Genomic DNA, 24,211 nt, shown 5'->3' on the forward strand with positions numbered 1-24,211 from the left:
TCTCGCGTTATGTTTTCTTATTAAATGAGAACTAGTTTTGGAATTTGTTTTTACCTTCACTATCATTTGTTTCAATTGTAGTTGTACCCTTTTGATTGGGTGATTTATTATTATATCCTACTTGGATTTTTATACTAATTTAACATGATATCGCTTTATATAGACAGTCATTGTGTTTTTAGCAGACTGAATTGAATTTTATCAGGTATTGAAACATTTTTTAATATGACATGATTTTTCCTGACAGTATTTTGCATAAGGCAATACAGAAATAGTGTAAAATAGCAGGTGGCTGTAAATTTTGAATATTTGGTTTTATAATTTGCCCTTTTGGGACATGTTCACTAGCGTACAAAAGTTTTTTTTTTTCTTCCTGCTGATACAGCCACAGGTACAATAAGTGCAAGTCATATTTAAATGGAATGCGGAGTCCGCAATTGTTATGCAATTCTTTTAAGGGTTTTGCCTGTGGGTGGGTTAGCATACTTATCTTTATCATATTGAGGCATACTTTTACAGGAGTCCTCGGCCAGTTTAACAAGGGAAAAATTCAAATATACAGACCAGTTTATGCATTGAGTTACAAACGCTTATATTTAGTTTAAAATCCTGCACGGTTTGCATTTTTACAAAATATGGTTGATTTGTTCTGTGCCATCTGTCATATCAATCAATAACTACAGTAATATGAAACAGTGTTTTGAAAACAGTTGGGGACACTTTAAATTATACTGTTCTCGTAAACGCCACTATCAGGTGAAGTGAAGATGCAAGGCGATTTAAGCAAATTCTAACATTTATTAGGAATACATGTATACATAATGTCTTAAGCAAAAATTATGTTAAAATCAGTCAACAGTGAAATGGACTTTTGGATTCTATTTTTCTTGCATTCTTTTTATTCCTATAAAGTGCTTTTCACTAAATATGGGCTCATTTAAATACAAAACCAACCACCAGTTATGTATTAAGCAAATGTATAAGCTTACAAAAAAAATCTCTCTTCAGTTTACAGGTTTTAGATTTTTTTGAGAGTCTTAGTCTGGCATACTGTATTTCCATATTCCAGAAGGATAAAAAAATAAAATTTCCAGTGCAGTGTTTCTTAATTAATTTGTATTTATAATAATGTTTTCCCTCAGAAGTAAATTTATTGGAACTTTGTCATGTTATAAAGTGAATTAATGTAATCATTTTATTTATAAGCATTGCATGCCACTCAATGATGCTGAATGTTACTGTAAGTGAAAAATACAATACCTAAAAGCTTGTCTAAAAAGGAAAATGTAGTAATATTTTTCTGTATGAATATATTTGTAAATATGCTTTAATGTTTACTGATCCATGCACACTGATTTTCTAAGCTCGTTCTCTATAGTACTGGGTAACAAGAAAGAATCCTAATGGAGGCATCAGCCTGAAATATTCACATACAGTATATGTCAGTGTTTCTGTCAGCCTGTCCATATACTTGTTTCTTCACTTCCTTCACTTCCTTTATGCATTAAGGCCCATCCTGCTTGATGTTGAAACATTGTGTGTACTTTAATGGTAAATAATAATATGACACAGTTCTGGAAAAGCTGGTTGCTGATTGCCCTGAGTTAGTGTGTGTGCTCCTTAATACATTGGCACTAGGAAACCATAGTGGTTTGATTCTAACCATCCCCACATTCATTTACATTAGGCAAGTTCAGAAAATGAATTAATAATGACAAATATGACAACAGCAATACAACAACAAAATAAGAAATGATTTTGTTTATGTTCAGTGATCACCAGGATGTTGCTTTAACATTTACATTTATGTACAAGCTAATGAGACCTAAAGCATCAAACTTACTATTTGTTCCAATGAAAATGGATGTGAAATTATACCATGAATACAACTTACATTATACAAATAAATTGGATGAATTTTACTAGAACCTAATTCCTTCTAGCTTTCTATAAGGATTTTAATGTCTATATAGGGAATTCAGTGCATTAGGTTTCATTTACATTTACTGCATACATGCAGTTAGAATTACTAGGTAAATTTTCACTGGTAGAGTTTCCACTTTTGTAACCAAGACCACTCCAAAAGTCAGAATGACAGACAAGCATACCAAGTTATCACTTCAGGAATCAGTAGTCTGTGTTGCTTAAACTGTTTTTGGAGAAATTCAAGCCGTTTTTTCATGTATGGATCAAATAATACAACAGAAATGTCATGCCATTATTTGTTAAGATTTGTGATATGACCAGCATAGTTTACATTTCTTTAGCAAGAGTAAATTACTATGGTAATATTACTTCATGTTATAAGCAATAATAACTGAACATATGTTCATAATATCAAGTTGTTGTTAAGTAAGCTTCAGAGTCAAAAAACAGAAACTATGAATAAAAATTATAGTTCCTCTAGATTTTGAAGAACTGTCCTGCGGTGGGTTGGCACCCTGCCTGGGATTGGTTCCTGCCTTGTGCCCTGTGTTGGCTGGGATTGGCTCCAGCAGACCCCCGTGACCCTGTGTTCGGATTCAGCGGGTTGGATAATGGATGGATGGATATCTAATGTAACTCTGGTATTAAATAAAATTTTGCATCCATGGTTAATGCTGCATGTCAGATCCTATTTAGCAAACCTCATTGAAAGATACAAGTAACATATTACAAACTTAACAAACTACTAGTAAGAACTAAGCAAATTATACTTTCACAAACATGAAAAGCACCACATATTGAAGTTAAGTGAATTGTATTCTTTAATACTCTACAGGAGACACAGTTATCGCATCCAAACAGAACATTTGCATGATAAGTGTGTTAGATCTCTTTTTTTCAGTTAGAAAAGTGGAGTGCATGTTCAAAGTCTAATTTTGTTCCTGTGGTCATTACACTAGCAACTAAATTAGATGTTATATGTAGCTGTAGTATATCCTTTGAAGAGTAAAGCAACAAAGTTGCTCACTGGGACAAAGAGAATGTCCTTCTTTGATTCACCAGAGATACTAAGTTTCTTCAATTCTGAGTCAAACACACTATCAGAAACCCCACTATAGTAATTTTATAATCTGCAATAGTATTAATAAAGTACAAAACATCAGCTTTCTTGCACTTCCACTTCCATAGTTTAAATTTGTAGAGTAAAGTGAATTTGTGACAGGATGCTTCTACAAAATGGACTGGAACAAATAGTTTTAGTAGATTCTCTGCTACCATTAAACAAGCAACTTGAAAATCTTCTTGTATGAAATTACAACACACCAAACAGAGCAGAAAGAACTGTTTGTGCTGTCATTTTATGTGTGTGTAAACTTCTTCATGTGTGTATGATGGACTGAGACAGGAAACTTCATCCTTTAAAATGCTCACTTCCACATTATGAAGTTAGTAATTAAACACATTGTTTCATGACTTTAAGTCATGTTTCTTTTCTGTTAGATGTAAAAGTAGACTGGATAATAAGTTAAATATTGCGCTTTGTGTTTGTTTATTTATTTGTTTTCTCTAAATACTTTCTTTTTTTTCTGGAAATTGAAGTTCTTTGTCCTTTAAATGGGCATTTGCAGTTTCCCTTTAGTACACATTGGTTTACTTTCTAGTAACATGGTCCTGTAAACAGGTGTAGGACCACTGTGTGGTCTGTTCCTCTTGTAATACGCTGTTCTTTGTCTGTGAAGTACATCAATGAAAATCAATAAACATATATTTAGAAATTTGAGCAATATGTCAGCTTTTTAAATTAAAGTCTAGCGTCTTCCACCTTTCTCTTTGTGGCTGTCAGTCTTTGATAATAAATCTGGATTTGTAGCAGCCAAGTTTTGTAAAATATTCATTTTTGTGTGTGTGTGTTATTTTCCAGTGTTTAAGCTAGGGTGAAAAAAATTTATTAAGCAATTTTTTTTGTAACTGTTTTGAACCCCCCCCCCCTCAAAAGTGTATGACATAATTACAGAAAGTGCAGTGTTTCTTTTTTTTTTTTTTGATAGTTTCTAAGTCTTAAACTTCTGAACTCTGTAATGGTCTGTTTCGTAAATATTTAAGGAATCAGAAGATCACATAAACTATATATAAATTCCATCCATCTTGTATGGAACATATTCAGGTCAGGGACACAGGGAGCCAGTGCTTTACCTGGTAGCATTGAGTGTAAGACAGGAACGAGCCCTCAACATGGCGCATATATCTGTAGATTCAGGCAGAATGTGTAAACTCCACCCAAGCAATTTAACACAAGGACTCTGGAGGTGTGGAACAAAAAAATGTATTAGGAGGCCAAAGAGTATTTACTGATTTTAAATTATTTTACTCATAATTTATGTAAAGAAAATTACTTTAATAGAAAGCAATGAAAATACATGTATTAAGATTGATAAACTTAAAACTTTTAACCTAGAACCTGCCAAGTGTGAAAGCAGCACAGCAAATATAAACAAATTGTTATTTTAGAAAAGAGCAGGTAGAGTGAGTACACTGCACACAAAAAGTGCAAATAAGAATCTTTCAGTTACCAGACTGGTTCTTGTCTTACCAGCTTAGAAAACTTTCCTCTGTAACATGCAATTATTTTGTCAATAATATATTCAGTCCAAATCCCATCTCTACAAAGGCACAACTTTGTACAGCTCATATTTCATTAATCAATAATCTGGGCAGATACAGAAGTTTTGAAAGTAATAATTTAAATAGCAACACAATCTCAACACTACTACAGATATATTTCAAGCGTATCAGCATAAATATTTTTAGGAATAAATTTTGATTTCCTGTCTCTTGAAACTAGATTAAAAAATGTATTAGTAATGGTAGTTACAATGTGGTGTTGGCATTACTAAGATTTATTAAAATGTGTAGATGTATGTACTCATTAAGCAGGTTCTGGTACATCCTCTAAGGATTTTGGGTGTGGCCAATACCTGTCCCAGCACTCAAAGCTTTTAAGGTGACTCGACAAGTCAAACAGGATTCCATTCAAATAGACCGCCTGTTGAATGTGTCACTATAGAAAGAAGTAAAAGAGGTTTGAGAACAATTGGGTTTCATTAAAGCAGGCCAGAATGAAATATTTGATTTTTAAATCTATTTTTCAAGGTAATGTATGGTAAGTATTCTACATAATTTCATTTACTAAATGTAATAGATAAATTATTCATGTTTTACTTTGGAAAAAGGAAATCATTTTCTGTGTTACCTGAGATAGTATAGGATTTCATGACCTTTCTTTAGCTAAATAAAGCACAAAGGTCTAGTAGATTAGTAGGCTTAAATAAGTTTTTTGTTTTATAAGAATTTGCACAGGACTATTTAGTATTTTTTCGTCCACAAAAAAAAAACAAAACTATTTTTTGAATATTTGTTATTTAATATACTGCAGAAAGGACACTCCAAAGAAAAGCTTTATATGTAAGGGAAAGGAAATGAAATGTTTAATTTTAATTTTATGGCTTTTTCATGTGGATATTCTAAAGGACTAAAGCACAATCTTTGATATTTCATATGGGTTCTCCTCAAAGTACATTAAATATTTTGAAGTGGGGGAAAAAGTGTAAAATTAGAATTCAGCTGGAATTGCTTTGTTGTATTAGGCTTGGCAATAAACAAATGGTAATCACTTTTCTGTTTAAGAAAATGTTTTTCTCCTCCTTATGTTTTCCCTAATTTTCTTGGCTGTGTCAGTATTAAACTGATAGAGACTCTTCCTTTTCTTTCATCTATGAAACTTTTCAATGAACTCTACAGTAGTGTATATTTGTCCAGCAATACAGTATTTGCTAACTAGAGTTTAATTTCCTCTCCCATCAGTGCTGTCCACATATTCTGCTTCATATATTAGTTGTTTTCAATAGATAAAAGTAATTTTATATATGGAAATAAAATGATTTTTGCATGTTTATATACGGGTGGCACGGTGACGCAGTGGGTAGCGCTGCTGCCTCGGGTTCGCTTCCCGGGTCCTCCCTGCGTGGGGTTTGCATGTTCTCCCCGTGTCTGCATGGGTTTCCTCCGGGTACTCTGGCGCCCTGCCCGGGGTTTGTTTCCTGCCTTGCGCCCTGTGTTAGCTGAGATTGGCTCCAGCAGACCCCTGTGGATAGGATATAGCGGGTTAGATAATGGATGGATGGATGTTTGTATACTTTTCTTACTCTTCTTCTTCTTCTGTTTGTCATTAATGACCCTTTTGAGGGAAAAGTAAAATATGAAAATACATAGAATTGAACTGAACGTGCATCCATCCATTTTATGAACCCCCTCATTTCATAATAATGTTTTTTTTCCCAGAGAAAAATCTATCCTCCAGAAGGTTTGCTTTATTTCAGTCTAAGTGAACATTGTGGTTTCAGATGTTTAATTTGCGTCCAAACCTTTCAATATATTCTGTTTACGGCGTATTTGTTTTCGTCACTTTCATTGTAGTTGAGTATTTATAGTGCCAGAGTGATGAGATAGCTCTTATATCATGCTGAACTGTTGCAGTAAAATGAGAGTCATCCAATTTATTATTAATGTATTTTTCAATTTGGCAACACAATAAAGGAAAAGGAAGGCTACCAGTATGTTTTTTTTACATGTTTTTAATATAAACAGTATTATTTCTAGTTAGTGTTAGAAGGCTACTCTTAGACATCAAGGGGTATCTTTGATGTATTTTGTTATTCAAAGACCAATATAACAAGTAATTATACTTGTTCAGATGTTTCTCTTGTGCAACATCATGCTTTTGTAGAATTTCATCATTTGTGTAATGAAAACATAATTTGCCTTATCAACTGCTCGGTTTTATCTTCTGTGTTAAAGACTATACTTTCAGGTCGCTTCTCTAATTATAAGTTTGAAGAATGACCAAACTGCTATTCATGAAATATGGTATCATATTGCCAGAGGCAATGTAATTGATAAGAATTGTATCTTAGCGCAGGCTTGTATTGTTTTCAAGAAATAATTACATTTGCAATAGGTCTAATAGAAAACTACCATTGTACCTTTTATGCCTAGAGGAAAAATAAGGAGTTAAATAACAACTACATCTATTCATAGTTTACTGCAAGACTTGTTTTTAAGGCATCCCAAGTCTTGACAGTTTGGCTAGGCTATTTGTAACCAGGACAAGGGCAAAACATTCTGTCATTGACACAAATGAATGTAGCATCAGAAGTGATTATCAAAGGTGCTCCTCGTGGAAGAGTTAAGTGTGTCCCCCTTCCCCATCCAACCCCCCACCCCCTAAATATTATTTGTGGAAATTTTTGTTTAGTTGTAAAAAAAAAATTTTAGTATTATTGGAGTTTTTTACACTGTTATTTATTATTTCTTAAATATACATTTGTCTTGTTTGTACCAATTGTTGGGTTTCCTGTTAGCTGAGAGATGCTAGGAAACCATTCAAGCACCTGAGCATCAGGAATCAGATTACTATTAATGGCATTCAAAAAGCTAAATTGTTTATGCTATGTTATGTTCATTTGCTGCTGAATAATACTGTGAAATACAAATTAAATTGATTTCCTCTTTGCATCTTTACATGGTTATAAATATCACTTTGGGTGGAATTTTATTCTTAGGTTGGTTTTGAGCATCTCCATCATGTCAGGTGACGTACATGGTGAAAGTGTTTTCTTTTTTTCACTTTGGCATGCTGGCTTGAATCCAGTTTACTTAAAATGTCTGCTGTATTACATTATTTTATATATACATGATATGTGATTGCATTTAAGAGTCATGATAATTTTTGGAAAGAATGATTTTTTTATGTCTAAACTAAAGGTACAGAAAAGATAGATATTAATAAAATATTTAATGACAGTATTATCAAAATAATTATGTTGAGTTTTTCTATTGTAAATCATAGCTAGAGATAGGTAGCCATAATGGCTATATTTTTAAATCCATTTGTATCAGTCCAAGTTTTGTTTTGTAGAGTAACCAATCTTAGTAAATAATAATGTTGATATGTAAATTATGGCATTTTATGGTAATCAAAGAAATCAATAAAAGCATTAGCTACCAAAACAGATGTTATTTTCTTTAGGTGTGGGTAGTGTTCGCTGTAGTTTCAATGAGATTCTGATATTCTTTGAAACAGTTTTAGTATGTCAAGATTATGTCATAACCTACAAAACTACCCTAAAGCACAATGATCCAAAAAAGCTGTAGTCACTGCTGAAAACTATGTCCCCTTTTTTATGGAAAAGATCAAGAGAATATATATGAAAAAGGGTCAGTTCTATTCTTCAGTACTATTAGAGGCCTGATTATCCAAAAAAAAAAGTACAAAACAGGTGTCAACAGTATGAAACATAGTCTGCTGGGTACATATTTGTACTCTACAATTATTTGCATCCTTAACAAAAATTGACAAGAAAAACACATTTTTCAAATCACTTAAGTTTGTTTAATAATTTTGTGAAATATGACAGAAGATCTGACATCAGGATTATTATTGAGGATGGTAATGCATACTTTTCCAAGGTGAGAAAGGATACCATTATCAAAATGCAGGGGAAGTCAAGTATCACTTTAGGACACCAAGTCAGTTATTATATTGTCCTCATAGTCTGCAATCCTCAATTTAACTATTAATAAGTTCTGTAAGGTAATATTTGGGATTATGAAATTTGCATTTTTTTATTGCTGAAAAGGGGATTTAAAATGGTCTGTAAAACTTACTGTAAACTAGTGCAGTGATGTGGGGACCTACATTTTTGTGATAATACTACTTGTTCTATATATTATCCTTTTTGGCACATTTGAATTAAACTATAGGTTAATAACAAAACAATTCAACAGTCTATGAAAAGGATTAGTATAGTCATTTCTGCCTTATATAAAGAATAAACTTGCTTTTTACCATATCATGAATGTTAAGAAAATGTTAATTCTACAGTTTGTCTGAACTGGAAAAGGATGTGTTAATATGTAAATATTGAAAGGTGTGAAAGGCAACACAGAAAATTTAATCTGATTTTCACCTAAACTAAATGTTTGTTTAGTTAGGCCAGGTTTATACTTCACGCGACGTGACACATGCTCCAGTGGACGCTACTGCTATGCAAGCATTGTACTGTTCATACTTGCGCACATACTTTACGCAAATCTGGAAGATTCCACCATGTGGCAGTGCAAGATATCAACACTGTGAGAGCAGGTTTGGTTTCGCTGTTGTGAATTGCCTGAAACACCCATTAAATTCCGAGGACACCTTGTCGCAATATCTCTGAAAAGGATGTTTAATGATTAAAGCATTGGGTGTGAGACAGAAAGAATCCCTGGACGGGGCATCAGCTCATCGCACGGTGAACACAAGCACACACATGCACTAGTGTCATTTTAGCGTCTCCAAATCCCCAAACCTTCATGTATTTGGAAGGAAACTGGAGCACGCTGTGGAAACCCACCAGGAAAACATGCGAACTGCATGCAGGGAACACAAGGGACGTGACTCCTTGCGAGGCAGACCATGCCGCCACAACATGTGTAATTATTATCAGTATTCGCTATTTAAATGAAGTTAACAACTTCTCTGTAAAATGTAACATGCTTAAATGCATTTCATCATGAAAGTGATATCAAGTATAAATCTAAGGATTCTAAATGTGCAGAGTTGGAATATCATAAATGTAATGTGCTGTGTGGCAATTGCTGCTGTCAGTTCAGGAGGAAGCCCCAGAAGCACGTAGCAATTAACAAGTGGGTCGGTTTTAAGATGACTTTTACGACTGTCTACTTTAATGACAAAGTAAACTACGAGGTTAAAGTGGACATTTCGAGATTAAAGCCGAAATTTCCACTTTAATCACAAAGTAGACCTTTTCACTATGTCCTTAATTTTTTTCTCTGTGGCTGAAATATGCTGCCATACGTTCTGATGCTGTTGTGAAGGTGCAAAAAAAAAAAAGAAAATGACGGCACAGAAGATGGTATGTGAGACTTTTAAAATGTATCATGTCATTGCAATGGGGAATATGCAACGGTTGAATATAAAAGCACCACAAATGCATTTTTTATGTCAGCATTTTACTTCACCACATCGAACCGTTCTTCAGACATCGAAGCATGCACATCGATCCAGGGGGATCCTCAAAGCGGCTTTCTGTCACATGTAGATAGTAAGCAGAGACTGTGATGTCATGTTCTGAATTTATCACACTGCCCCCGACTTTTTGCTAGTACTGCAACTCGCGCATGCGTCACATTAATTTCTGTGGACATGCTCCGAGGATGCCTCAAATGATGCCTACATATATGCGTTCTGAGCGTGAAGTATAAATGAGCCCTTACATAAACAGTGGTTCATTTTGTCTTGTTGCTTGCTGAATTGCCTCCTATAAAACTCACTAACTACTTAACTAAAGGTTCTTTGAATTTTATATAAAATATAATAATTATATTATGAGCTATGTTTTATTCCCAAAAACTAGAAAGCTGCATCATTACAATACAGTTATTCCAAAGGAAACACTGTTGGTTTTCCATTGGAAAACAATGGTTTCAAAAATTATATTTTTTCCTTCTCATAGCACATACGAGAAAACTCTTGTCATCCATGACCAATATCTGTGACATCAGTAGATGCAAGGACAAAAGTTAATAAACCACCCAGGACTAGTGATGCAATAAGAAATAATTCATAATCACTGAAACAGTACTTAAATCTCCAGGAAAAGTACACAACACCCTCATGCTTTAACATGTGAGAAATAATGGTGAAAGAGCTGAAAAATTATCTTAGTGTCACATTTGTGGTCCTGAAAAGTCTGGTTTCATTTTGGGGTCATGAAATCTTGAGAGTCACAGGTGACTGCACTGACATTGAGAAGAATGGCTTTGTAGTCTAATTTTTGGTCCATCTTGGTTGTTCCATAATGACTCTTATCCTGTGTTTTCCTGCCGTATTTTATGTTGAATACCTATTGCTTCTAATGTGTATGTTTGACAGGCTTCTTGTAAACTGTCAGTTGACCAAGTGTAGCCTGTCACTGTGCTTAAGACGTTTCAGCCCCCATTGGCCCTTTTCTTTAACTGCTTTACTTACCAAAGAACAACTATTGGCTGCACATTTCCTTGATGGTAGCTCATTCCCTTTACTTGACATGCTTGTGAAACTTTCCCGAGTAAAAAGAACACCAGCATAGTTATTGTTCCTGATACACTTATTTCAGTGATTATAGAAATGTAATTTTTATTAATAAAATGACATCTACATATAAACAATGAAATAGTAACAGAATATTGTTTGTACCTTAACAAGTTAGTGGTTGTCTTAAAAACACTGAGAGGAAAATTCCAAGTGGCTTTGGGGCTGGATTTTGTTGTGAAATTTTTGCAAGGCATATATGGCCAGGGTAGGTATATTCTTCAGATATAAAGAGTGAATTTATTGTAATGTACTCCAGAGCATCAGAAAGAGAGTGAATTAGGTAAAGATGATTTGTCTGAAGGCCAGAAGACTTACTGGCTTATAAGTGCTTGCACATGTTCCCTAGTTGTCTAAAGACAGTTCATGTTCCTTCTATAGGAGATCTTGATGATGATTTGTAATTGTCTGAGTGACAACAGTGACTTGAGAAGAGTTGTGTTGGAGCCACTTATGCGCTAACTTCATTACTCAAACTAAGACGTTAACAGAAAATAATCAATAATTTGTAAAAACACTCTAGACCGAGGAATTATTGTATTCCAGAGGAGTATACTGTTCAAATTTATATGATATTTTTTATACCTAAAGTTTTGGAGATAACCTTGAAGAAAATCCTATAGCGTACAGTGCCCAATGATCCTTTACTCCAAATCCATTTCCATATTTAAAGGAAACAAACAAAAAAGTTTTTGCATGTTTGCAAAGTAGAAAAGAATGAAACATATGATGGTAGCAGAATCCACGTAATTCCCAATCTCAGTAGTAGTCTTCTGTGTAAATGTGCTTTCTTAATTGGCACTAACAAGAACTGAAACATTTTGGTACTTGGCGTGTCTGATTATATTCTGACCAAATTAACATTTGCAGAAAGAAAATACAATTATTTACCACCCCTGGAGAGACTGGAATCTTTTGCAAGACATTCATACCTCTCATTGTGTATCTTTATGAATACTTTGTGTTAACAACTGCATATAGATACACATTATAATTTGTAAACTAAAGGAGAAGCTTGTACCATGTAGCAGTATTTTAGTGCTGTATTATTCACTAGTGCTTGATTAACAGGTGAAACACTGCTGCTTTAGTGAAAAAGAAATTGAAATCCCTGGAAATCAACAGGGTGATTGTTGTTTGAATGTACATAAAGTAGACCTTTGATTTTTGTTTTTTTGATTGATTGATACATGATTTTATATAAGCATTGCAATGTAATTTGTGATACATTCTTGACATCTATTGTATTAAACAACACATAAAATACTTAAAAATGTAAATCATAATGTCCATCATGACCAACTATTTGTGTCCCTTTTTTTACCTCCAAGTATTTCTGTAACACGTGCAAACTTTGGAATTAGACTGTTTTGCTGTTTTATGTGGCAAGATTTTTATTTTTTCCATTTCAGGTTTTGTGTTCCCTTACATTTTTTTTCAAATTATAGGTCTACTAATGAGTTAACTGCTTTATTCAAATACTAGATTATGCTACATTTTTATTTTTAATTTGAAAATATGTCTTAGTATGACAGCTGTGTTAAGCAGTAAACCGGAATGTTTACATTCCTCAGTAGCCTTAGCTGAATGGGTGTGTACATTATCTCCATAGTTGATGTATAAACCTTGAATTTTCATGTACAGTATACTGTAAGTCACTTAAAAATATCCAGACAATTAAGGAATGGATAGATGGGACACCAATTATACTACAGTTTTAGTGGTTATTTTTCAGACCTTGTCATTGACAGGTTTTAATGAGTAACATTAATAGGACTCTTACAAATCACCCTTATAGTTGTTCATTTAGCTTTAGTGTACTTTTAAATGTATTCATCTTCTTATAAGCTGAATGTTTTCTCTGCCAGTCGTTGATCATTTTCTGTTGTTCTCATGTCCTTTTTTGTTGTAAATAAATTAAACCTCACTGATTATTTTTTTTCTTTTCCTTTTCGTTTTGTCAGGTATTCTTCACAATAAGGATTGAAAGTCTTAACTGCAAGAAGAACATCTAACACCTAATGAAAACAATGTACTAATAAAGCATATAAAATATAGTTAAATCTACAAAAATGAGCGAAGAAGAGTTCTATGATGCTGTCACAGGTAAAATTGAATGTTTGATTACTTTTTCAGCTTCAGAATTTTGTTAAAAGAAGCATCCTCATTCAATCATAAAATGTCAATAAGAAATATTAAGGTCTTCTGAAAACCTAAGGGCTCTGTCTTTTACTAAATACACCAGCCTCCAGTTAGTGCTAGGCTTATTTGGGATTATGTCCTAGTGGTCCATTCTCTCAAAGAATAGCAAGAAATTGTTATCCCTAAATTTGGAACGATGGGAATCATGTGCCTTCTTTTATGAGGAACTGTGAGCCACCACCTTTTGGCCTTTTTCTAGTCCTTATGGGGCCTTTCTGTCTTTTCGAGTAATGGAAAAGGCATCCCTGACATCTGCTTCATTCTTTCAGTTGGGAAAGATCCATCCTTGGGTACTATTCTGTCTTACACACTCTTCTGGCTTCCCACGGTCTCATACAGACAAGCTCTGTAGTTCGCTATTTTATTTGAAGGATTCCTTATGAATTGTATTCTACTTGTTGCCTTATAAAAATTGTCTTTACCCTTGACAGCTTCTTTTTATAGTCAAATTAAAAAAAATGCATAATGTTTTATATTAGATAAGATGTGAGATATCTGCAAAAATTGTTTTTATGTTTTTCTTTTTGTTTCTTATGAAAAGGCTTAGAATCTGATGAGTCTTGTGAAGGCAGTAGAGAACTGAATTACAAATCCAGTGAGTTTATTATTGAAGACAACCCACAAGGAAAGAATGGCACACAGTTACAAGAAAATGGAATTAGGAAACGGCGGGCTACCTTGCCTGCACCCATGTTTTCAAGAAGTGATTTTAGTGTGTGGAGCATACTAAAGAAGTGCATTGGACTTGTAAGTTTATGCTTTGTATTTTTATTGCATATATTATAATGGTATTTCATTTATAAATGCTTGTTGTACAGTTTAAGAGTAAGCTCTAATTTAAGTATTTTACTGGACAGGCATACTAGAACATTTGAACAATCTAGATGAGAACAGGCCATTCAGCCCAACAAAGCTCGCCAGTCCTATTCACTTATTTTTTCTAAAAAAAAAAAAATCAGGTCTAGTTTTAAAAGTCCCTAAAGTTCTACTGTCTACCACACTACTTGGCGGTTTATTCCAAATGTCTAGCTCATTCCAAGTGTCCAATGTGATTTTTTTCTGAACATACTTTTTCTTTTCCTAACTCTTATTTAACTGATCATTTCTTTATTTAGTAACATTGCGTTGTATTATCATAGCACACATCATGTTCAATTCATTGATGCTTGGCCTACAAGGTGGTGAAACACCTCATTTGGAGGCCCTCATTTGGTCCTGTGCTGCTTCATTATTATCCAGGTCTGCTGATTTATTATATCTAGTGTTACCACTGCCATGCATGTGAGATCAAATTTTAATTCAGACAATTCATGTGTAGCCCCTTGCTGGTGGAATGAGCTACCCATATTTATCCAAACAGCTGACTCCCACAGTGTGTTTAAGAAGCGTTTGAAAATTTTGCTATTTTGTGAGTACCTTCCTAATTGCTGAAAATTTTCATGATTTTTTGTAGTTAAGGTTAATAGCTTATGTGCTTTAATTGATTTAATGTTTTCTTACTTATAAGGTCTAGACCATTTTTCACATGTTCTGGTCAATTTTTTTGTTAACCTCTCTCATAAATCCCTTTGGGTATACAGTAAGCTGCTGCTAAATGAAAATGGAAATTGGAAATGTCCTAATTTAAAGTTTTTTTTTTTTCTTCTTCCAACTATATAGGAACTGTCTAAAATAACAATGCCTATAGCTTTTAATGAACCACTGAGTTTTCTGCAGAGAATAACAGAGTACATGGAGCACACATACCTCATTCACAAAGCTAACATGCTTTCTGATTCCGTGGAAAGAATGCAGGTGAGAGATTCGTTTCATAAATACCCTGTCAGAAAAGACAGTAGTACATATCTGAGTGGTGGTTATCAGTGTATAAAAAGTGATATTTTGGTAAATAAAGATTGCTTCTTTAAAAATGTAATGTTTTTCTAAGTGTCTATTTGAGTGTTATATTTGTTTATTACTGCATTGTACAGATACCTTCACTGTCTTTGCATGAACTTGTCATAATTCATTAAAAGAAAACATTTGGATACAATAAAAATTTAAGGGCGTTATTTGGAAAAGGAGCTGTGTATAAGTTAATTTCTTATTCATCCTAGTTCCTCATAATTAGTAGTGTTATTGAATTACATCAGAATGTAATGGATGATAAATATCAAAATAATATTAGCATTTGCATGTTTCAAAATAATATTTTAAAAACTAGGAAGCAGGTGAAATGTGACAGAACACATGTAATGACATACTTAAATATAACTGCTCATTTCACTTTAGAAAAACAAAGTGCACTTCTTGCCATTTCTTGCCATGTTTAATAATAATAATAATAATTCATTACATTTATATAGCGCTTTTCTCAGTACTCAAAGCGCTATCCTCCACAGAAAACATTCAGCTTTACATTTTCAACAAAAAAATAAAACTGTATTTTACTAAATATGTTTCCAAGGTGTGTTTTAAGTGTGCAAAGGTCAAATCACAGCAAAAGGAACAAAACATGTTGATGCATTTTTAAGCTTGATTACAATTATTGCATTATTATATTTATTATTAATAAATTTCTTAAGTTTAATATTGAAATGTCATAAATGGTTTATAGTGAGTAAAATACATTACATTTCTTAATACTGAGCCTTCCAACAGACAGATTTCCTTTGTTCACAGAAAACAGAAATATGCCGTGGTGAATTATGTCAACAATTCACCATGTTTAACTATGATCTAGTACTCTATATTTTTCAGTATTATCTTAAGCTATAAAGTAATTATATTTTAAAATTGGGTTAAAAAAGAACCATTGATGAGGTATCTTTTTAAAAGCATTCATTATTTATATTCACATTATGTAATCTTTGGGAAAGTGTTTAATTACATTTCTTTTCATTAATTTGTTTTGTAGGCAGTGGCAGCTTTTGCTGTTTCTGCTGTTGCGTCTCAGTGGGAGAGAACAGGAAAACCATTTAATCCATTACTAGGAGAAACATTTGAACTTACACGGTGAGAGAATAATTTTTTTTTTTTTTATAACTGTACTTTTTTAATATTATTTAAATTTTGATAAATCTGCCATTGGTTGTTTTTGCTTACATGGTAGAGGGGTAACTTGAGGTAAAATTACTGTGTTTTGTCAGCTACAATTTATGTGTCTGAAAGTAATGTGCACTTACTACTATTAAGTAAACAAGGAGTTATTTATTCTTGTGCAAGTAGAAGTATAAAATAACAAAGAAACAACAATGCAAAATATTAAATTGCAGAAAAATAACTGGATACTTGAATGGTATTTTACAACTTACTTAATTTTATTATGAATTGCAATATCTTCTAAAATATTTCTATGGCAGCTGTAAAAAATGAGACCTGCAAATATGATCCTGCTTGTTTCTAAATGTACACTTGTGTTTGCTTTTATTTTTTAACCTCTGTGGACCACCAGGGGGCATATGGCTCCCCCACCCCCGACACAGACAGAGACACAAGGCTTTCCAGACAACACGCTTTTATTTAAGTGGGGAAGCACTTTTCTGTTGCTGCCCACTACACAGCACAATACAAAGCACCAAATGTTCAAACAAACATAGTCCTTCCTTCTTTCTTTCTCTTTCTGTCTTTGTCCACCTCCTCCCCACTCTGGCTCCTCAACTTGGGTGAGGCGACTTCTTTTGTGATGGACCCGGAAGTGCTCCAGGTGTTCTTTGACCTTCTTCCGACAGCATTTCCGGGTGTGGCGGAAGTGGTGCCACAAAGGGCTCAGCTGTACCTGCATCACCCCTTGGCAAGGCCCACAGAACCCAACAGGGCTGCTCCAAACTACAACTGCCGGCATGCCCTGTGGGGATCCGTGGTGCTGTAGCAACCCGGGGGGCTGCCTTCTAGCATATCAGGGAAGATAATATCCCAAACATGGTTTCTCCCTTGGTCTTTCCACCCAACCGGCGTCCCGGCCAGGTAGTATCCCTGGCCATCGGTTACACCCCTTATGCACGAAGGGGTTTTTGGCATTATTGCACTTAAAGTATATACTCAAAAATAAAAGGCTATAACTCATTTATGGTAATAAAGGACCTGCAAATGGCTGAAGAGTAGTGAGTACAACACAGTTTTATAAGAAAGTACTAGTGGGCTCTGCCCACTGCTCGCTTCGCTCGCCAACACCTGGGCGGGCGCTACACACTAGCCACTTCGCGGATCTGCCGCTCGCGTATTGGGAAGCGGATGTACAATTTAAACAGATTGTTATTTTCATGGAAATTGTTACATATGCATAATGGAACTAACTATTTTACATTACAGCGAGTAATTGACCATAGTAAAAAATAGTAAAACGTAATGAATTGAAAGAAAATTATGTTTCATGTTGCGTTAGAGGTATTAGTTGGGTTATATGTTTTTGTTCTGTTTGGCTTTGAAATTAATACGCAGATACTTTTTAAACTTGTTTTTACTGAAGTTTTACAGTAAAAGTATAACTTTCGGAATTAACTTTTTGTCAATATTGCATTGAATTTTGATTCTATGTTTGGACTTGCAACGTGACAACGCAACATATAACTGCCCATGAGTCAATATCGTTTCTTTCTCTCTAGTAAATAAACTGACTTTTTCGAATGTTTGTCCCTGTGATTTGTTAATTGTCATAGCAAAAGCTATTGTAACGGGAACCTGTAAATGCTCTAATACGAATGGCATATCAAGATCTCCTTTGGTATCTAATGTTATCCATGGAAGATGTACATTACCTTTCTTGTCACCTGTTAAAATTTTCCATGTCATTGCAGTGTAATCGATTTTCGTGTTAATTCGTTTGACTTCATCGTTTCTCTGTGCTAGGATTGCCCATGTACTCATTTCTTCTGTTGATAACCCTTCGGGATGAAATTCTTCAATAAGTTTTGGACATAATAAGTCTTCTTTTATTGGGAACTTAAAGTGAGGAAAACGTAAAAACTCATAAGAGCTGAGAGCACAGGAACAGAAACCTGGCTAAATAACAACAGAAACCTGGCTAAATAACAAAGATGGGGATGAGTGTAACATAGAGGGATACACAAGGATTATGCCAAGCAGGATTTAAATGTAAGTCTTCTTCAGTTGGATGATGAGCCCCATCGTAGTGAGGACATGTGGCTTTGCCTGGAAAATATTAGGGAAAGAGGTCTTATTTTAGGAGTGTGTTATAGACCACCCAATTCAGACAGTAATTTCAACACACATCTTTTTAGTAATATCAAAAAGGCAAGTTTACAGGGAGATATTATAGTCATGGGGGACTTTAATTATCCAAATATTAACTGGGATAACCTTACAGATGGCGGAGTACAAGAGTAGGAGTTTTTAGAAGTAATCAATGACTGTTTTTTAACACAGCATGTTAAAGCACCAACACGGGGTGAAGCCTGTCTGGATTTAGTATTTTGTAATAATCAGGATAGAATTGAGGATGTAGAGGTGATTGAACCACTACGGTCAAGTGACCATAATGTAATACAATTCTCAGTGTTTTGTAAGAGTGCTGATGCAAAGACTAAAATTGTTAAGTTGAACTTTGGTAGGGCTAATTTTGAGCAGATGCAACAAAGTCTAAGTAGGATACACTGGGATAAGCTTTTAAGTGTGGAGACAGTCGAGGAGCAGTGGAACAGGTTTAAAAATGTTTTACATGTAATGCAGGACAGATACATACCTAAATTTGGAATTAATAGGAAACTAAAAAAAACTCCACGGTGGATTGATAAAGATTTAAAAAAGAAGTTGCAAAGGAAAAAACTGCTTTATAAGGCATATAAGACTAATGACTGCAAAGTGAATTGTAGAGCGTATGAGAATATGAGGGCAACCATTAAGAAGGATATCAGGAAGGCTAAAAGACAGTTGGAGAGGAATATAGCAGATAAGGTGAAAGAAGACCCTAAGAGATTCTTTCAGTATTTTAGTAGTAAAAGAACAGTCAAGGAGGAGGTTAAGTGCATCAGGAATAGTAAAGGAGAATTAAGATACAGACTGAAATAGCGGATGCCTTAAACTTACATTTTTCTGAAGTGTTTACAAGTGAGCAAGTGGATAACCTCCCAGAGGTAAACGCGACTACTAAGGAGGTACTGAGGGATTTGGAAATTGTAGAGGGAGAAGTACTGCTCAGATTAAATAAGCTGAAATCGAACAAATCACCAGGACCAGATAATATTTATCCTCGTGTTCTTAAGGAGGCTAGTGAGTACATATATAAACCCTTGACGCATATTTTTAGGAAGTCACTGCGCACTGGAGAGATTCCGAAGGACTGGAAAATGGCAAATATCATCCCATTATATAAAAAGGATGACAAGGCAGATCCAAGCAACTATAGGCCAGTAAGTTTAACATGCATCACAAGAAAATTAATGGAAGGAATTATTAAGGATAAGATCGAGCAACACCTGGCAAGGACAGGAGTTATTCTAAGCAGTCAGCATGGGTTCAGAAGAGGGAGGTCGTGTTTTACTAACATGCTGGAATTCTATGAGGAGGCAACAAAAGGATACGATCAAAGTGGAGCTTATGATATTATTTATCTGGACTTTCAGAAAGCATTTGATAAGGTGCCACATAAGAGGTTGGGCATCAAATTAAAAGAGGTGGGAGTTCAGGGTGATGTTTGTAGATGGGTGCAGAATTGGCTCAGACAAAGGAAGCAGAGGGTGATGGTGCGAGGAACCTCATCAGAACTGGCCGATGTTAAGAGTGGTGTTCCACAGGGGTCAGTGCCTGGGCCGCTGCTATTTTTAATATATATAAATGATTTAGATAGGAATATAAGTAACAAGCTGGTTAAGTTTGCAGATGATACCAAGATAGGTGGATTAGCAGATAATTTGGAATCCGTTATATCATTACAGAAGGACTTGGATAGCATACAGGCTTGGGCAGATTTGTGGCAGATGAAATTTAATGTCAGTAAATGTAATGTATTACACATTGGAAGTAAAAATGTTAGGTTTGAATACACAATGGGCGGTTGGAAAATCGAAAGTACACCTTATGAGAAGGATTTAGGAGTCATAGTGGACTCTAAGCTATCGACTTCCCGACAGTGTTCAGAAGCCATTAAGAAGGCTAACAGAATGTTAGGATATATAGCACGATGTGTGGAGTACAAGTCCAAGGAGGTTATGCTCAACCTTTATAATGCACTGGTGAGGCTTCATCTTGAGTACTGTGTGCAGTTTTGGTCTCCAGGCTACAAAAAGGACATCGCAGCACTAGAAAAGGTCCAGAGAAGAGCGACTAGGCTGATTCCAGGGCTACAGGGGTTGAATTATGAGGAAAGATTAAAAGAGCTGAGCCTTTATAGTTTAAGCAAAAGAAGATTAAGAGGTGACATGACTGAAGTGTTTAAAATTATGAAGGGAATTAGTGCAGTGGATTGAGACTTTTATTTTAAAATGAGTTCATCAAGAACACTGGGACACAGTTGGAAACTTAAGGGTAAATTTCGCACAAACATTAGGAAGTTTTTCTTTACACAAAGAACGATAGAAACTTGGAGTAAGCTACCAAGTAGTGTGGTAGACAGTAAGACGTTAGGGTCTTTCAAAACTCGACTTGATGTTTTCTTGGAAGAAATAAGTGGATAGGACTGGCGAGCTTTGTTGGGCTGAATGGCCTGTTCTCGTCTAGAGTGTTCTAATGTTCTAACTGTGTCTGACAAAAGCATTCACACGAATGAGAGGTGAGAGGACCGTGCGCGTGTTTGAAAATGGTTGAGAGGAGGGTGGGACTTGAAAAAATCTCTTGGCAATAGTCTTGTCCCAAGATTTTCTTTTATAATAGAAAGATTTATATGATTAAAAACCTTTGTTTAATTCAATATCAGCTAAGTAAAACCAAAAAAAATATCGATGCTTTAGGGAATCCATTTTCTTTTGTGCCTGAATCTGTCAGCCATCTTTGTACCAAGCTTGGATGTCATATCCCATACCATAGCAAAGTTTCACTATTTGGCACAAAGTGTCCCCATGTTGGAAACATTGTGTCCCCATTTTGGAAACATTTAGCCTCTTGCACCTAAACAATCTCTCAAAACAAGTGTTGCAGTTGCAGTTATATATTTGTTTTTATTTTTTAGAAAAAGAAATATATTTTCACATAAACACACACACACAGGCACTATGTTATCACTCTGAAGCAACAAGTAAAACAGCTTGTAACTATCTATATATATATATATATATAAAATCCCTATGTGCGTCCAAGTGTCCGTGTGTGGGTGTCTTCTGGTGAAGTGCGCATGCGCGGGGCATGGTGCGATGCGCGATATTACTGTCAGAGAAAGTTAGAGGCGTTTTACGAAAATACAAACCAGTATTACTGCGAGAGGAAATTAAAGGTACACAATACAGTGACGCATATTACAGCCACATACCAGCCAGTATTACTGTCAGAGGAGATTAAAGGCATATTACCGACGCGCACGCCTGTATTACCGCCAGAGAAAATTAAAGGTATATTACAGACGTACAAGCCAGCGGACGTACAAGACGGTATCCTTCAATAAGGGCGTGCACAAAAAGGCGAGCCTCAAAAGGGCGACCTCAATTGGGCGCAGCGAATAAAGGCGCGCGTAAATAAAGATCTGCACCTTTGTTGCTCTTCACATATTCCAGAGCCATTTGAACTAAATTATCTACGAATGCTTTTATTCGCCGCTCTAAATTGAGGTTGCCCTTTTGAAGCTCGCCTTTTTGTTCATGCCCTTATTGAATAGAGCCGTACAAGACAGTATTACTGTCACAGAAAATTAAAGACACACAATACACGGCGACAGCCCACGAAGAACGGTCAGCTCAGCAAGTAAACATCAACAAAAGAGAGGCTGAAAGAAAGAAAAATACGACCAACAAAAAGAATGAGGTCAAAGTCCCTTGCCATTTAATATAGACTGTTCCTACTAATGTTTATGCACTACTGTTCTAGCGCCCGTTATTGTAACGGGCTAAATGACTAGTGTACATATAATTATGTATTTATCCAAACCTTTTACTTTCAAAATTATTTTTCATGCCATTCCAGAAATAATTTGTTTACCACTAGACACAGATAATCCTTGCAATATGTACAATAGATTGGAGTTTTTGTGCTGCAATTCACTCATCTTCTCCTGACTTCTGTGGCAGTTCTCCGAAAAAAGTTTAGTGTATATTCATTCTTTTTTTTTTTGTTGTTGCTTTTTTTTTCCTTTCATTTCACATTAGAAGTATACTAAGTATATGCATTCATTATTATAGCAGCTTTTTTCAGTGCTGAGTTATGTGGCTTCCCTGGCGGCCCTGGGTGCAGGGCAGGAAAAACAATCTTGGACAGGGCCCCTCCAAATCTAGTTATGCACACACACCACATACACCTAAACCAGCATTTGTCAGACACTTTTGGGGTTCTGGGTGACTGTTGTTCCATTGTGAGTACATGAGACTCATTCAGTATTCACTGTATTTTGCCTGAAACGGCCATTGTTTCCAGTCACACTTGCTTCATCCAAGAGCTTGCATCAACCTACGTTAATACAGCGATACAAGTAGAGTAATACAGTGAAATACGATCGATGGGGGTGGGGTACCCCAGGCGAAATTGCAAGCAGAGGAATGCTTTAGTGACATTGAGGAGTGGCTCCTTGTGAAAGTTTGCATGGTGTGATTCAGTGTAATTTCCTCTTGGGATCTTCACATGAAACTGGAAGGAGCAGCGTGGTGTGGTGCGATACAAATACATTCAGTTGAAGAGTGATCCCTTGTAAAGGTTAATGTGGTGCGATTCACTGTCATTTGATTGGGGAAGGGAAACAAGATTCTCAACATGAAACTTTGAGGAGCAGCTTGACTCTGTGATACAGTACAAATACATTTGATCGAAGTGTGGTCCTTCGTGAAAATTTGCTCAGTGACATTTGATCAACAGGCTTCTCATGTGAAAATTCAAGTGAGTATTCAAGCAAGTTGAAACTGGAAGAACACTGCCCAGAAAATCAACATAGGTAGAATGTACAGATAGTGTCCGGATATGGTAACTGAACCCATGACATTTGAACTGTAAAAGTGCTTGCTGCCACGCTTCAGAGTTACACTAAGTAGTATTTTCAAATCAAGCAAAGCATTGAGTCCTTTCTGCAAAGGTATCATTCTCAAGTCAAATCTATGCAAATACCCTTTAATTAAAGTCTTCATTGTGCACTTTAATCTTGTCTGAATTGTTTGATTTGTAATTTTATACTGTAGAACATAGGGGTAAATCAAGAAAAAATGTTACTTTGTCCCAAACATTACAAAGCTACGCTACCTGTCATAGACAGGTAATATAAAAATTAAAAAATATTTTCTATATCCTGCGGTGGGTTGGCACCCTGCCCAGGATTGGTTCCTGCCTTGTGCCCTGTGTTGGCTGGGATTGGCTCCAGCAGACCCCCGTGACCCTGTGTTCGGATTCAGCGGGTTGGAAAATGGATGGATGGATTTTCTATATCTTGCCCTACATGCACTTTCAGCTACTTTCCTCAGTATTCGCACATGTGTGAACATTTCTTCACCAGCACTATCTCTCTCTTGAGCGTGTTCCTGTAAAGCCAGCTTCTTATTTTCGAGGCAGCTTTCCCATATCTTATTCCAGTTTTATGCTTGCTATCTTTGAGGGTGACTGAACACAAGCCTCCCATGCCATTACTGTTCCTTTTGTGTCTATGAATGAAGATGCACTTGTTTCTAATGTGAATCATTTTAAATAATTATTGTATATCAGACAGTTATTCTTTTAAATTAAAATATTACAGAATTGTCAATGCATTACAAATATCTAAGAATCTTATCAGCAACAATAGTTTATTACAGTGAATATATAAATATATCTTATACAGATGCTGTATTATTCATG

General features: G+C 35.2%; 1 protein-coding gene across 3 annotated transcripts in view; it reads left to right on the forward strand.

The window, feature by feature from the left end:
* osbpl2b (oxysterol binding protein-like 2b) overlaps positions 1 to 24,211 on the forward strand; it is a 43,887-nt gene that overhangs the window by 713 nt on the left and 18,963 nt on the right. For 2 of the 3 annotated variants that reach the window (XR_007936083.1, XM_028811787.2), the window contains exons 2-5: positions 13,081 to 13,222; positions 13,860 to 14,065; positions 14,978 to 15,112; positions 16,215 to 16,312. Coding sequence is in view for 2 of the 3 variants with exons in the window: in XM_028811787.2 (XP_028667620.1) it covers positions 13,189 to 13,222; positions 13,860 to 14,065; positions 14,978 to 15,112; positions 16,215 to 16,312 (473 nt within the window). In the remaining variant the exon portion in view is untranslated. Of the gene's footprint in view, positions 1 to 4,980; positions 5,087 to 13,080; positions 13,223 to 13,859; positions 14,066 to 14,977; positions 15,113 to 16,214; positions 16,313 to 24,211 lie in introns of those variants that run through there. The other variant, XM_051932823.1, reaches the window with a different exon arrangement.

The sequence above is a fragment of the Erpetoichthys calabaricus genome, chromosome 10, assembly GCF_900747795.2.
Source record: "Erpetoichthys calabaricus chromosome 10, fErpCal1.3, whole genome shotgun sequence".
NCBI lineage: Eukaryota > Metazoa > Chordata > Cladistia > Polypteriformes > Polypteridae > Erpetoichthys > Erpetoichthys calabaricus.